At 50.6% G+C, this 15,237-nt stretch overlaps 1 protein-coding gene across 7 annotated transcripts in view; it reads right to left on the bottom strand.

Annotated features, from left to right (window-relative positions):
- Positions 1-10,382, bottom strand: part of Pacs2 (phosphofurin acidic cluster sorting protein 2) — a 64,779-nt gene extending 54,397 nt beyond the window's left edge. For 6 of the 7 annotated variants that reach the window (XR_005092874.1, XM_028883666.2, XM_028883669.2 and 3 more), the window contains exon 1: positions 10,216-10,381. Coding sequence is in view for 6 of the 7 variants with exons in the window: in XM_028883666.2 (XP_028739499.1) it covers positions 10,216-10,334 (119 nt within the window). In the remaining variant the exon portion in view is untranslated. Of the gene's footprint in view, positions 1-10,215 lie in introns of all 7 variants that reach the window. The other variant, XM_028883668.2, reaches the window with a different exon arrangement.
- Positions 10,383-15,237: the final 4,855 nt, after the last annotated feature.

Genomic DNA, 15,237 nt, shown 5'->3' with positions numbered 1-15,237 from the left:
AGCCAGGCCTGAAACCAGCAGAGCTGAGGGAATGGCAGACCCATCACAGTGTAACGAAGAACAGGGGTCAGAGCAAACAAGCATGCGGCCCAGGTGACCCTGACCAAGGCCAGCAACATTCTAGCTGCTGGGCGGAAGAGTCCATGTCAGTCCACCTGGACATTCAAGTCATGGAAGCCTAAACCATGGGCAGGTTTTCACAGCCAAAGCTCCCCTGCCAGCCCTGGCCAGGGCATACCCCAGACTCAAGGCAAGTGGGGCTGAGGACAGTCCTGAAGAAATAAAGGACGTTCAGGACATGTATACCCACCCTCAATAGAGGGGGCCCTGAGGATGTGGAAAGGCATCACCACAAGGCTCCAGCACAGAGGTGCACAGGGCACCAGCAGGCACTGCCTGAGGCCAGACCCAGTCAAGCCTCTCCTCAGCATAAAACAGCCTCTGGCCTCCAGGCACTCTCCTGCCAGCAAGACACCTTCCAAAGGCACTGGCCAGCTCGATACCATCCTGGTAAAAGCTGAAGGTGCCCACTGCACTGCTCACTTTGGTGGCCAACTCAGCATATGTGTGTGCAGCCCTGCCAAAAGCTGTTGCAGGAAGCACATGCTGGATGGACAGAACTGAGGACCTTTCAGAGAAATGAACAAGAGCTATGACAGCTAGTTGTCAAACTCAGATTCTCCTGCTATGACAGTGTGGTATCTTCTGCCTGAGGTAAGATGTTAGAGGCCAGAAGTAGAGAAGTGTCGCAGAGAGAAGGGTGCATGGGGATCCAACCATGCCCTGCCTAGGCGCTCCAACCTAATGGCTAGGAGTTCACTGTAGCCTGTGTGCACCCATGCTGGACATAAATGCAGAAAGAACCTGACACCTTGGAGACAGGTCCCCATTCCGACAACGGTGTCCTTGGAACTGGGCCACAGGGTGAAGCTCTGCTTCAGACTTCAGCACTTGACACGGAGGGTATGTTATAGGGGAGTAACCTCAATCCTGACAGGGTGGTGAGGAGAGGCTAGTGGGATAGTAGGAATGGACCACCAAATCTGTGAGACCAGAGGGTTCCTGAGGCACTTGCCTCCCTGCACAGGCTCTCAGAGGCCTGTGAAAGTTGTCTGAAAGTTCTAGGACTGCTGCTTGGAGTTCCTGTCTCAGGGGCCATGTGTGTCCCTTGCCCTCCCTAGAGGATACACAAAATCCACCTTTGCTCTAGAACCACCACCTCCAAAGCAGAGAGAACTCAACCCTAGATACATTCACATACTATGTTTAGGGCCAACTGTCTCTCAGTACCACTGCAAGTGACAGGCACTCGTGCAGAGGAGCCAGCAGCTCACACGCATTGTAGTGGAAACACTGTGTGGAGAGCCGTGTCTCCTGAGCACCAGCAGCACTGCAGTGGAGCAGGCCAGTTCCCACGGGGACTGGCAGCCTGGGGCTTGGGTCTAGAATGAGCAAGGCAGACCCTGAGCACAGACCCTGGGCCTTCCTACCCATGCCCCCTCTTATCCGCACCTGAGTGCACACACATACATACAGCACTTGTACTGTTCTGGCTATACCTGAAGTCAGAGTCCTAAAGATTCTCTCCATATGATGGTGTTCTGCCACCTGCATAAGCCCACCACAGCATCAAATGAGACCCCAGTTGTGTATGAAGCAGCAGACCTCACTCTAGAATGCCCTCCCACTCCCAACCCTGCTTCACTGACACCCTGCAGTACCAAATCTTCCTGGGACCCAAGAAAAGAGTGGATGGACATGGGACAATAAAATAGCAAGGACCTTGAACTGCAAGGCACCTTGGCCCTGCCTAGTTTCTAGGTCATGAGTATTCAATGATGCCCAGCATCTAAGGCAGTGCAGGCCACAGCATTTGCATAAAGCCACTCAAGGGAAATGAAGATGTCACAGCACCAAGTCCCATAGGGAGAGTCAGCCTGCTTGGCTGACAGTTGGCCACAGGCAACTTTCCCTGCCCATGTCCTAAAAGCAGTGCCTGGGCAAGGTAGGCAGATCAGAGCCATGCAGACCCCAGCCATGTGCCAGGCCTATTCTGAATCCACAGGCCTTCACAAGTGCCGTCTTCTCCATCTTCCCACTGAGCTGTTAAGGAGATGCCAAGTCCATAGCCTATTCAACCCAAGTCGGTCTCTACAGTGCCTTCCTCCTCCAACAGAGCCCACTCTCGAACCTCACACACTCCTCTGCCCACTTCAACCCCCTCAAATCCATCCCCAGCTAAACTTACATTAATTCAGGCTTCCAGGCAGCACTACTTTCCCAAACAAACCTCAAAGTAATCCAGATTCCTCCCCTTACTCAAAGTAAAATATACATGCTTTAGCATGCCATCTTGGTCAATTACAACATTCACCAATAGTTAGTTACTTGGACCAGACCTGGACTGGACTGAGCAAGACAGACATGATGCCAATAGAGGGAGTTAAACCTGCGGCAAGGAGGGAGAAGAGGAATAGGTCTAGAAGGATTATACCAGCACATGAAAGCAACAGGCAGTTGCCGAAGAGGAACGTGGCTTGCTATCCATCACACCTCCTTCGTCGTCGTCTGCTGACATGAAGTGTCTACTAAGAAAGGCTGACGTGTCCACACATCCATCCAGTACTGCAGAGGTAAGTGGGGAGCACAGGGAGGAGGCAACAATCAGAGAAAAGGGCTGAGAATCTCCCAGAACTAAGGAAAACCACCAATCCACAAGTCCAGCAACCCCATAGGAGCCAGCACAAAAGAAATACACGCCAAATCACATCACCAGACAACAAAGAGGTGACCACAAAGCCACCCAACACACTGCCCTCCAGTGAGTCATGGCTGCCTGACTGCTGCCTCCTGCACAGCAAGACCAGAGGCTGCAGTCAGTGGCCATCCTGAGGGAGATGCTGCCCCTGGAGCCAGCACCGGGCCCCGGGGGATGAGACAGAGACCTCGTAGCTATCAGATCCTCCCCAGAGGAAAGCCTCAGGAAGTCTTTCCAGTGCAGTGAGGAGGATCTCAGGGCCTAGGTGCAAGGACACTCGGGGGAAGTGCTACCAAGCAGTCTAAAGCTTCCAAGTCTCGACAGCTAAAGCGACAATGGCAGCATCACCAGGCTTAAGAGGAAGTCACTGCCACAGCAGCAAACGCTCCATGTGCAAATGGAGCGCCAGGGCTGGAGTAAAGAGCTCAAGAGCAAGGCATGGCTGACTAGACTACGACACAAGGACACAGTTAAAGTTCACAGAGTAACCGGGAGAGAAGTAAGAGTAGTAGATTTTACTACTAACGCGGGAGGGGAAATTTGGTGCAAAATTAAGGTGAGACAAAAGAGAGAAAAAGTACAGGATGATACAAAGCACAAAAATAAAATAGACATGAATACAGTATTGCCAACTTAGATAAATACAAACAGACTAGATGATTCATTAAAAAAAAAGAAGAATATTGGGTCAGATTGGGTGAGTACTAAATCTAAACACACACTGAATTGCCAGCTACACCCCATACATAAGGCTATGTGACAGTTTAAAGAAAAGGGGGTGGTTATTGGCTGGGGGTGCAGCTGAGGTGGCGGAATACGTGTGTAGCACGCATAAAACCCTGAGTATGGTCACTAGCAACACAGAAACCAGGTGTGGGGGACATGCCTGGAATCCCAGCACCTGGGACGTGAAGGTGGGAGGCTCCTCCACAGTTACATACTGAGTTTTAGAAACATGCAGCCCTGTCTCAAAAAGAAAGAAAAGAAGAAAGTTTGGTTTTTGTTTCCATTTGTTTTTAAAGTAGAGCTATTGAGATGCATCAGTGGGTAGAGGTGCTTGCCTCAAAGTGATGACCCAAGTTCACTCCCTAGGTTCCACAGGATGGAAGGAGAAAACTGAGTCCTGCAAGGTGTCCTCTGATCTCCACACATGTGCCACGGTGCAGTCAAACACACACACAATGGATAAAGAGATGTCATAATTCTTTTTTTTTTTTTTTTTTTTTCCGAGACAGGGTTTCTCTGTGTAGCGTTGCACCTTTCCTGGATCTCACTCTGTAGACCAGGCTGGCCTTGAACTCACAAAGATCCGCCTGGCTCTGCCTCCCAAGTGCTGGAATTAAAGGCGTGCGCCGCCACCACCGCCCAGCGGGATGTTATAATTCTAAACATACATTTATATGGAAACACACTCCAAAAATGTATAGGACAAAGATTGACAGAACAAGAGAAATAGAAACATATTTCCCCAGATTAGATTTTAATTCACTTCTGAAATAGACCAAAAGCAAACAGACTTGAGGACTGTAACAAACCAAGCTTGCCCCAATGGACACACAACAAGCAATGTCCTATCAGCTTCCAGGTATACATTCACCTTTGGCATAGAGAGACCATGCATGAAAGCTGAGCACATCCTGAGCCATAAAGCAAATTCCAAAATCATTTTAAGGAACTAGTGTCAAAAAAATTAAAATTGAAACAGATGTTTGAATATTAAGACACTTAAGAATATTGTATAAGCTTAAACCAGGAATAACAAAAACACTATAAATACTTTAATCTAAGCGATGTACATAAAAGCTTGTGAATGTATACATTTTAAAGAAAATGTATACCTACAACTGCCGATATGAAAAGAAAGAGGAAAAGCAATTAACTATGTATTTAAGAAATTAGAAACAAGGGCTCGAGTGTAGCTCAGTAGCAGAGTGCTTGCCTAGCTTGCACAGTCCCTGGGTTCTGTCCCCAACAGGAGGAGGAAAAGGAAGTGGGAGACAGGATCAGAAAAAAACAAAGTAAGTCCAATGACTACAAGTGGTAGGAAACATAAAACCAATGATCACTTTCAAAAGCAGCAGACCCTTGTGTGAGAGCGATCAGGAGTGCACACCACATGTACAAATAATACTGAGAATGAAAAGGAGTCAGGTGTGGTGGTGCACACCTTTAATCCCAGCACCAAGGAGGTAGAGGCAGGCAGATCTCTGAGTTAGAGGCCAACCTAGTCTACAGAGTGAGTTCCAGGACAGCCAGGGTTACATGGTGAAACCCTGTCTCAAAAAAAGAAATGAAAGACTGAAAGGAAGCATCACTACAGATCCCACATATAGGCAGAAAACAAGAAACCGTTACAAACTTCATGTCAATACGTCTGAAAATCTGGATGAAGTACAAAAGGTCTCAGAAAAATACAACTTTGCAAAATTAAGAGGGGAAAGGGGGCTGTATAAACTTAACTTCTGTAGAAGTTAAACTTTCTACAGAAAAAACAGGTATAGTGCTGCACACATGTAACCCTCATACAGTGGAACTATTGCAGGAACATCCCAAGTACCAGGCCAGTCTGGGCTACATCATAAGACTTTATCTCAAAAATAAAAGCGATGTATATTTCTACCAGGAGACTGCAAAATTTAGTTACTTTATTGTGAGTTACCTCAAAGTACTGTAGAGCCATGGTCCAGTCTAAAGACCAACACACAAAAGGTACAGTATGACCATTTGGGACTTTATCCCAAGAATAGTGATGAATTTAATCCTAAAACTAACTAAATAAATAAATAAAGATTTTAATTAAAAAATAAAACAGTACATACAATTTACCACACTAGAAGGAAAAGGGTAAAGATCAGCATTGCAGGCCGGGTGGTGTTGTCAAATACCTTTAATCCCAGCACTCAGGAGGCAGAGGCAGGTGGATCTGAGTTTGAGGCCAACCTGGTCTACAGAGTGAGTTCCAGGGCAGCCAGGGATACACAGAGAAAATCTATCTCCAAAAAACAAACAAAAAAAGTTAAAATGGCAGTTTAGGACCCAGACTAAGCCATGTAAGTTGGGTGCCAGACATATAGCTCAGTGCTAGAACACTAAGTTTCTACATATCTGAACAGCACATAGGAAAACCCTTGACACTACACATCCCCAAGGAGAGTCCAAGGAAAAGTTACCACACTGTCCAGGACCATTGGGAGACTAGAAGATTATGCCCTCACTTTAAACTGGAGCAACAAAAGATGAGTTTCACTGTGTGTCCACAATATGAACATTAAGGAATGAGTCTGACGCAGACACAAATGACTTGTCAGCAGAACCCACACATTCCTCAGGATGCATCACAGACCTCAACCAATGCAAGACACATGCCTGAGAAGCTTGGGGCCGTTCTCTGAGAACCACATGCAGCTCAGGAGATTGCATGGGCATTTCAAAGCCTTTCTGTTGTCACAACTAACCAGGCATAGAGCACATTCACAAGCTGGAGATTTCTAAGACAGGATACAGAAGCAACTAAAACAGTGGGCTTTACCAAAATCAAAACTATGCTCATCCAAAAATACTAGAGCTGGGCACACAGACACATCTGTGGTCTCAGCAACCACAGATCAGGTCAGGAGGCTCACTTGAGCTCCACAGTTTGGAGGCCAGTCTGGGTGGCGTGTGAGACCAGTCTCAAGTGAAATCACAAAGCACACCCATGAAGAAGAGCGGCGAACCCCAGAACAGGAACACGGGCAAAAAGCACCCACTTCCACTGTCTGAAGGACTCCTAACTCGAGGAGGAAAACAAGTCCTTCCCCGTAAAAACCAGGAGACAACCTCCACTTCAGACAAGTGACAACACACGGAGAAACCCTGACACTGTCCATCTCCAAGGAGAGTCTAAGGAAAATTTACCACACTGTCCAGGACCATTGGGAAAGTGGAAGATTGTGCCCCTCCCCGGCACCTTACACTGAAGTTTTCTTAAACTGAAGCCCTATGACAATAATCACAAATGACAGCCCCAAACTGCAAAGAATCCAGTGTCTAAAATGGGGGTTCATGCTTACAAGGGAGTATTATGTAACAACAAAAAGGAAAGTCGGCTGACAAAAAAAGCATGGATGCCTCAAAGAGAGCCTCACTCTATCCACAGGGCCCTCTGGGGAGATGGTACTGCCTGGGAATGCAGAGCTGGTAGCATCGGGGAAGACAAAGAAGGATGGGGGCTCCTTGCTGGAATGATAGAGATGTCTGTGCCTTCCACAAACACACCTCTACAACCGTGTGCACTCTGAACAGAAACTGCTGTCCAGACACCAAGTGACCTTTCCTGAAGTGAGCCAACACATGGGCTAGAAGTCAGCAGAGGTAAGAAAAAGAAACAGGTGCACAAAGCTTGGAAGTGAGTTAATAGATGTCAACAAGAAAAGAATTCAAGTGGGAAGTACAAAGGTCCAAAGTGGTAAAGACCCTGCTGAACAGTGGATGGAGAACATGCCGGGAATGGGTAAGGACTCTGGAATCCCATCAGTATGGCAGGCAGGACACTGTCCCCAGCAGCATGGTGTACCAGGCTGTTGAGGCAAGGTGAACTTGGTAACACGGCTTGGAGAGCACTGAGTATCAGGAGTTGGATGCCTAGCACCCAGCTTCCCCGAGGACACAGAGCTGTCTCACCACCTCCCAGGGAAGGAAGGAGAACTGAAACTCACCCAATGCCAAAGTGAGGGGAGTGGATTCCACCTGCACCCCACCGTCCACACACTCTAGGCCGACTCTGAAGGACATGCAATTGGAAAGGGGCATTTCGGTAGTTTTAGTTGGGAAGAGATTACTATCCCCTGAAGAAACTGCTGAGACTCAAGTGGTGGAAAAACGAGAAAGAAAAATTGGCTAAAGACATGAATAGGAATTTCACTAACAAGGAAGTACAAATGGTCTAGATTCATAATCAGAGAAATTCAAACTAAAACCACAACACTGTTTCACACCCACCAGCTTGGCAAGAATGCAAGGCAGTGAGGATTCTCACCCTGGTGCTGGGGGCCGGAGTTGGCGCAACTGCTTTAGGAAGCAACTGAATAGTAACACCGAGTGAACACACACCCACACCTCTAAATCCTCCTACTTGGCAAAACACGTTCAAGGCAGTCCTGCCTGCCACAGGGACGGGCACGCACACAGGAGAGAGGTGAGAGAAGCTCCTCTGCAGTGGCAATGGCAGATTTGTAGCAGGGCGAGAACCCGACAACGTCCCTTAACAGACGCCCGCCCGGGTGTCATCATTCCAAGGGAATACTATGCAGCAGTGACGCATCAAAGGCCACGGGCACAGATGCAAAACTAAAGACTTGACCAAAGCCAGGGCGAGCAGTGGAAAGAACTCAGGGAGCACCATCATGATCCTGTTTGCGGACAGTGCCCAGAAGAGCAGCAGTGCACGCAAGTGGTGTGAGGGTGTGTGCACAGGAGGCACATACACCAGCAGAGCAGAGAAGGACACAGGACTGAGAACAGGCAGCACTGTACCGAGACCACCATGCTTTCACACACAGAACATCTGGTCCACACGACCGAGGCCCTCATCACTCCAGAGAAAGTCTCTCACCTCTATCCAGGACAAATCCCAGAGCACCCCAGCATCTGCGGCTCTTCATCCCAGATGCCCCATCCTTCCCTGACCCTGCTTTCTCCTATAGAAAGAGGGTATTCTAGGTGCTGCAAGAACAGAGACCAGAGCAGACATGATGGAGCATGCCTATAATCCCTGTAGGGCAGGAGACAGAGGCAGGAGGATGGAGAGTTCAAGGCCACCCTGGGCTATAAAAACAAATTCAAGGCCATCCATGACTCAAAGCAAAACCCTGTTGCAAAAAAAAAAAAAACAGTCCACCTGGCCAGGTAGTGGTGGTGCACGCTTTTAATCCCAGCACTTGAGAGGCAGAGGCAGGGGGATCCTCTGTGAGTTTAAGGTCTGCCTGGTCTACAAAAGGGAGTTCCAGGACAGCCAGGACTACACAGAGAAACCCTGTCTCGAAAAATAACAATAACAACAAAAGTCCACCTTTAGAGGAAAAATGAAATGACCTCTGTCTAGGTGAGTGTGGGGCATGCACCTGTAACTGTAGTTCTAACTATAAAATAAGCTCAGGTGTTGGGGGTGGGTCACAAGAGCCTAGGATTCAAGAGCAGCCTCAGCAACATAATGAGATTCAGTGTCAAAAAAAAGAAGAAGAAGAAGAAGAAGAAGAAGAAGAAGAAGAAGAAGAAGAAGAAGAAGAAGAAGAAGAAAGAACAGGGGAAGAGAAGGGAATGAGAGAGAGACCCCCTTGGCTCTCATTTAAGGAACTCAGGGGCTTCTAAAAGAACACAAGGGCCAGTGTGAAGTGCGATGCTCAGGGCAACTATTTAAAGAGACAGAAACAGAGTGGGAGGGTCCAACATTCCCCTTCTTTGCTTTTGGTGACTTGGGAGATACTCCCAGTGAGACAAATGCTGACCCTCAGGTCTAGGAATTGTGTTCAGTATCCATCCTTCCTTTCCCAAAGGTACAGCCCAGACCCAAAAGGGAAAAGCCACTGTCCAGTGCCCTCTGTACCCCAACACCACACTCAGAGGCCTGCTGAAAAAAGCAGAGTGGGAGCCACAGGCCAACCTGCAGTGAAGAACCTCCCGCTCCCTTGCATCTCTCTACTCAAGCTCACCTCCCGCCCGCGCCCCGGGGCACACTGTCCACGTTCTGTACCTGGAAGGCTCTTTGGTGATAAGCCTACTTTCCCTGTCTCCCCAGAGGGGAAGCCTGCAGCGCCCTCAGCCTAGCGTCTAGAGTTCCTCTTTTCCTTCACAATCTGAGGCTCCTGAGTAGGATCCAAGTCAAGAAATCCCAAAAGTTTCAAGCTGGGCAGAAGAATGGGAAGCTGTGGGTCCACATAAAGATAGGTGTTCACAGCGTCCGCCCGGTGGGTAAATCTCGTCTAGCCCTTTCCATGGAGCGAGGGAGTGGGAGGGCGCCTACCCAGGGGAGGAAGGCCAGGCTTCTGCAGCCGTAAAATTAACAGCTCCAAGCGAAGAGTAGAGCGGACTCCGGTGCTCTCTCCACAGCTCTCGGCAACAAGGCCGACAGGTGAAGAGAGAGCAGACCCGACCCGCGGGGCACAGGAGAGGCCAACAGTGGCGTGTCCAGCGAGCCTCGGGCCCAGGCCTCTGGGGTGTGACAGTGCCGCTGCACGCGGGAGGAGAGCGGTGGCACTAGCCAGCCGAGAGCTCGACCGCCCGAGGTGCCCGAGGTCCGCTGCGCGCAGCCCCGCCCGGGACGCAGGTGTCAAGGTGCGGGCAGAGCCCTGGCCCCGCGAGCCACAGGCCCACGGCCCCGCCCCGGCCCTCGCCTGGCTCTCGCCGGCGCGCGCTCCGGGGCAAGGGGGTCCCGGCCCGCGGGCAGGTGCGCGCGGACAAAGCGCGGCGCGGGGGCGTACCTGGGCACGCAGCTGGGGCTGGAGCCGTCCACCTCCCAGGTGGCGAACAGGTTCATGGGCACCGGGGTGTTGAGCGCTCCGGGCGCGCCGGGCAGGCCGAGGCGGCCCCGCTCGGCCATGGCGCCGGCCCCGCCGTCCCTCGGCGGCCTGGGGCTGCGCCGGGCCGCGGGAGCGCGGCGGGCGGGCGGGCCGGGCGCGCGGAGGGCGGCGGCGCGGTCACATGGCGCCGGCGGCCGGGCGGGAGTCGGGCAGGCCCGCGGGCGGTGTCCGGGCTGTGCCCGCGCCCCGCCCCCTGCCGCTCCGCGCTGCCTATTGGCCGGCAGGGCAGGGCTCGCGCGGCCCACCCAATCACTGCCTACCGGAAGTGAGGCGCGCGCCTCAGGGCGTCTCCGGCGCCCGGCCGCGGGAGCGCGCGCGCGCGCCTGCGCACAGGCTCAGCCCTCCCAGGCGAGGGACCATCCCGGGCGAGCGATGCGATGGCTACCCGAGGGGCCAGGTCAGCGAGCCCTCAACGCTCCCTGCCGCGCGCGGGCCGGGGGCCTGGGCACGTGCTCATGTACCCCGGTGCCTCCTGGCCCCTTGCCATCCTGTGCGTTCCCGCACGGGACCCCAAGGCCTCCGGGCTCCTCTCGCACTCTGTAGGCCCCACCCACTCTTCTCCCTAGAGGAGTTTCAGCCACCATCTGTCCTCCCTAGCTGCCCCATGCAGCAACCTCCTCCCATCCCAGCCCCCTACATTCAGCCGTGCTGTATTTATTTCTTTACTGAGAAGTTTTTCTCAAAACCATCATAGCAGATATTTGGTACAGGGTGCCTTTCTGCCTTGTTCACAGTGAACTGGTAACTCGGGCCGATGGGGGGCGGGGCGCGGGACGACGATCAGACTGCTCCCAGGGCCTAACAGGCAAGGGACTCCAGGCATGGCCTTGGGAAGGCCGGCTAGGTTCTGGGGCTCGGAGAGGCTCCGTCCCTCCTCTCTCCTTTTGGCTGTCTTTGGTCAAAGTCAACAAATTTAGGAAAAAGCTTTTCTGGCATGTCTTGTTTCTTTGTATCCACCGCTTTACACAATTGCCTTTCTCCCTCTGGGTCCCATGTCCTATTATCTACAAGTAATTTTATTGAAACAATTCTAACCCAAGCCAATTTGACCTGGCTGTCCCTTCTTGCCCTTCAGGTTTAACCCCCACCCCCTCGCCCCCAGCAGCCCTACTTTCTGCTTTTCTTCCCTGGAAGGCCCTGTGGGGGTGGTCCTTCCTCTGCCGTGACACCCCACCCCCTGCCGGCAACATTTGGTGCTCCTCTGCCAGAGGCAGCCTCCTGCTGTAACTCCTCCAGGATGGGAGCTGCAAACAGCTGCAACTGCTTAAAGCCAGAGTCCCACTTTGAAGAGAACAAGGGGACCTGTGTTTTCCTCATGTTCCCCCACTCACTGGGGTAGTAAAACAAAGTCCAGAGGATCTGTCAGTCTGTGGCCAGCTGAGATGAATATTGTCTGACACTGCGGCCCTATTGGGGCCAGTCGTGAGACTTGTACCTAGGAAACCGGAGGCCGTGTTCACTGAGCCTCAGCAGCCTTGGTGGACAGGCTGCCTTTGATTGGAAGCAAAGGACAAGCATCCACTGACCTCAGCAATTGGCATACAGTGCTGGGCACAGACCAAGAGTGCATTTGCAGGCAGAAGAATGGGCTGCCTGATGAGTTGTGTCTGTGCGCACCAGGCAGGCATTGCAGCCAGGGTCAAGGGAGGAAACGAGGGTGACCACGCTGTGCACCCTGGGGCTTGGCACCAGTGGCCTCGGTCGAGCTGTGCCATCTTGTACTAGACACCATTGTAGCTTCTCAACGAATATATCTGCCCATTCTCACTTTAAAGGGCAGGAAAGTGAGAGATACATGCAGTTCTGCACTTTCTAGGGGGAAGCATCAGGTGTGAGTGTGTGTGTGTGTGTGTGTGTGTGTGTGTGGTGCTGGTGGTGGCTGTCTGTTAAGGTCATGGGAACATGTTAGCAATGACCAGTGTGTTTTCTGAGTGAGTAGATGGCAGTTTGAATCTGTTTCACCAAAGCTGTTGTTTGCATTTTTGGCCTTTGTATTCCAAAGTAATAATGTGTCCCTCCTCCTTTTGTAAACTGTAGGTCCCAAGACAAGTTCCTTGAAAGCTGGAAGATGCCTCTTCCGGCAAACTAGGTATGATCCGACTCCCACCCTTCCACATTTGGAGCATTTTTCCTTTAAAATGGAAACTTAGTTCAGGATGAACGCCTGTGGACAATTGAGATGGCTGGTCATGGCCCGAGAGAGGGTCCTTCAGAGCCCTACAGTCCCAAATCACCACACATAACCCACTGTTAAGGCCAGACATGTTACCTGCTCACAAACTTTGTTGGTAGTGAATTAAATTCTTGGGTTTCTAAAAGGACCATGAGTAGTAGCAGGAGGTAGAGGTATAGCCAGCTTCCTACAGGCCCACAGATTGTGACTGGGTTTCCCTCAGCCTGTACATTGGGGATCACACCCTCCTAGCTGGCGCTCTGGAAACTACTGGTCTGTTTAGCTTGGGTTAAAATGATGTAAACCTGGCATGAGAATGTGATACCACATGAGGAAATTGAAGGCAAGGCATGCTAAAGAAGTTCCCCCAGAGACCGGGGACCTTGGGGTGTGTCCAAGGCACAGGAACCACAGGGACTCCAGGCCTCTGTCCGTGCTGGGGTGCACCAGACTCATGTCCGTGTATTTAGTGAGTGAGCACTGGTAGGCTCTGAGCCTTCTTTACACTGTTAACTCTAGTCCATCAGGTGAGTTGCCAGAGGAGCTTGTGTTTCTGTGACAACTTAGTTCATATTCTGCATGCCTGCATGGACAAGGCCCTGTCAGCCTTGTTGTGTCAGGGACAGGGCTGCAGACTCGACCAAGCTACTATCAAGGAGGCAGGGACAGAAATTTCACACACAGAAGTCACCCTGGTCACGTGGAGTGTGGGTCATGCAGGCCTCCTTAGGGGAAAGGAATGTTCTGTCTGGGAACCTAGGTAGCCTTCAGAAGCCAAGTGGGTGTGTAAGGAGAGGCTGTGGGCGGGAAGGCTCATGGCAGAGCACCAAACACTGGGTCATTTTGAGCCGAACAATGTTGCAGATGTGGTCCATGGCAGTGGAACAGGACCATAGCTGTTATCGAGGAAACTGAGATGCTCTTGTAGTGTACCCAGTCTCACTAATAAAAGAATGAAAAGGCTGGAGAGGTGGCTCAGCAGTTAAGAGCACTGGTTGCTCTTCCACAGGACCTGGCTTCAATTCCCAGCACTCACATGGGAGCTCACAACTGTCTGTAACTCCAGTTCCAGGGCATCTGACACCTTCATACAGGCACACACGCAGGCAAAACACCAATGCACATAAAAATAAAAATAAATCTTTAAAAAAATAAAAGAATTAAACTCAAAACAATTTTATTAGCACTTAAAAGAAGACATAGTACAGATTAGGTAAAAATCCTGACAGCTGCCAGAAAGAGGTGAGAGAAAAAGCATGCCTTCTTAATTAGACATAGAATAGAAATAGCTAACTAAGAAAGGAACAATGGAGGCTGGACGAGCACTTGCTGCTCTTGCAGAGGGCAGGAGTTCAGTTCCCAACATCCATGTCCAGCTCCATGGAGAACCAACACCATCTATTTGCATCTGCACACCCACACAAAATAAAATTAATCTTACAAAGAAGAACTTCCAAGAATGGAAATAAACTAATAAGCAAAAATCTGGCCACTCACTGTACTGCCTTTTATAAGCACCCCCTCTGCTACTGGTTCTATTTCATGCATTTGTCTCCAACATACTTTATTCTTTAGATGATGCCAGGTAAGGAACGGTTTCCAGTCTTCAACTGTGGCTCCTTTCATGTTTGTTGTTGTTGTTGGTTGTTTGTTTTTGAGACAGGGTTTCTCTATGTAGCCCTGGCTGTTCAGAACTCTATGTAAAGCAGGCTTGGCCTTGAACTCACAGAGATCTGCCTGCCTCTGCCTCTTCAATGCTGGGATTAAAGCCCCTGTGCTGCCATGCCTAGCCCATCTATTAATTTTTTTTTAAAGATTTATTTATCACATATATTGTAACATACAGTGTTCTGCATGCACATATGCCTGCATGCCAGAAGAGGGCACCAGATCTCATTACAGATGGTTGTGAGCAACCATGTGGTGGGTGGCTGGGAATTGAACTCAGAACCTCTGGAAGAGCAGGCAGCACTCTTACTTAACCCATGAGCCATCACTCCAGCCCCTCCATCTGTTAATCTTGTTGTAGCTTTTTAGTCCCTATTCTCCTACCAAATAACATTTGGAACAAGAGCTGCTTGTAGTTGGAGGATTGTCCTTGGGAATCCACCAAGAGGTTTGAAGTTCACAGGCACCTGCTCTGTCTCCATTTCCTGATTTATTATATGTCTGACCTAGTTAGACAAGAGCCTGAGCTTTATGCATCAATATGGTCTGTGGGGTCTTCCATGTTGATGCCCTGCTAGGTGGTTGCAGGGAGCAGGACATAAACCACTAATGCTGACTGCAGTCAGAACTACGACAGGGAGCTGCCATTGGAGGCATCTCCAAGACCTCACCGGGCCTCAGAGTTGAAAGGTTTGGAAAGGCTCTCATTGACTCATTCAATTAAGTTATTACGAAGCTGGTGTCAAGTCATAGAGATGCAAGGATGGACTGCTTGCCCTGGAGGAGTGGACAATCTTCAGGAGCTAGGACAGTTCCGACATTAAAAGGGTCTGCGCTCAGATACCGTGTGGGAAGCAGGAGGTGGGAGGTCATGGATGAGTTCTGAGTGAGGTCTGAGGACTGGGTGGAATTGCCACAGGGAAGGGCAGTACCAGCCAGGCTCTGGAGATCTAGTGTCCCTGAAGATTTGGATCAGATCTCCCTTGGCCCTAGCAGCTCTTAAGCTACAACATTAGCCCAAAGTAGCTGCAGTCCAGGAGCACAAAGGTTCCCAGCCTGGCCACCTTTGGATTGCTGAAGGG

This window comes from Peromyscus leucopus, chromosome 14 (assembly GCF_004664715.2).
Source record: "Peromyscus leucopus breed LL Stock chromosome 14, UCI_PerLeu_2.1, whole genome shotgun sequence".
Lineage (NCBI taxonomy): Eukaryota > Metazoa > Chordata > Mammalia > Rodentia > Cricetidae > Peromyscus > Peromyscus leucopus.
Note: the sequence above shows the minus strand (reverse complement) of the source record. Positions and strands in the feature narration are given on the sequence as shown.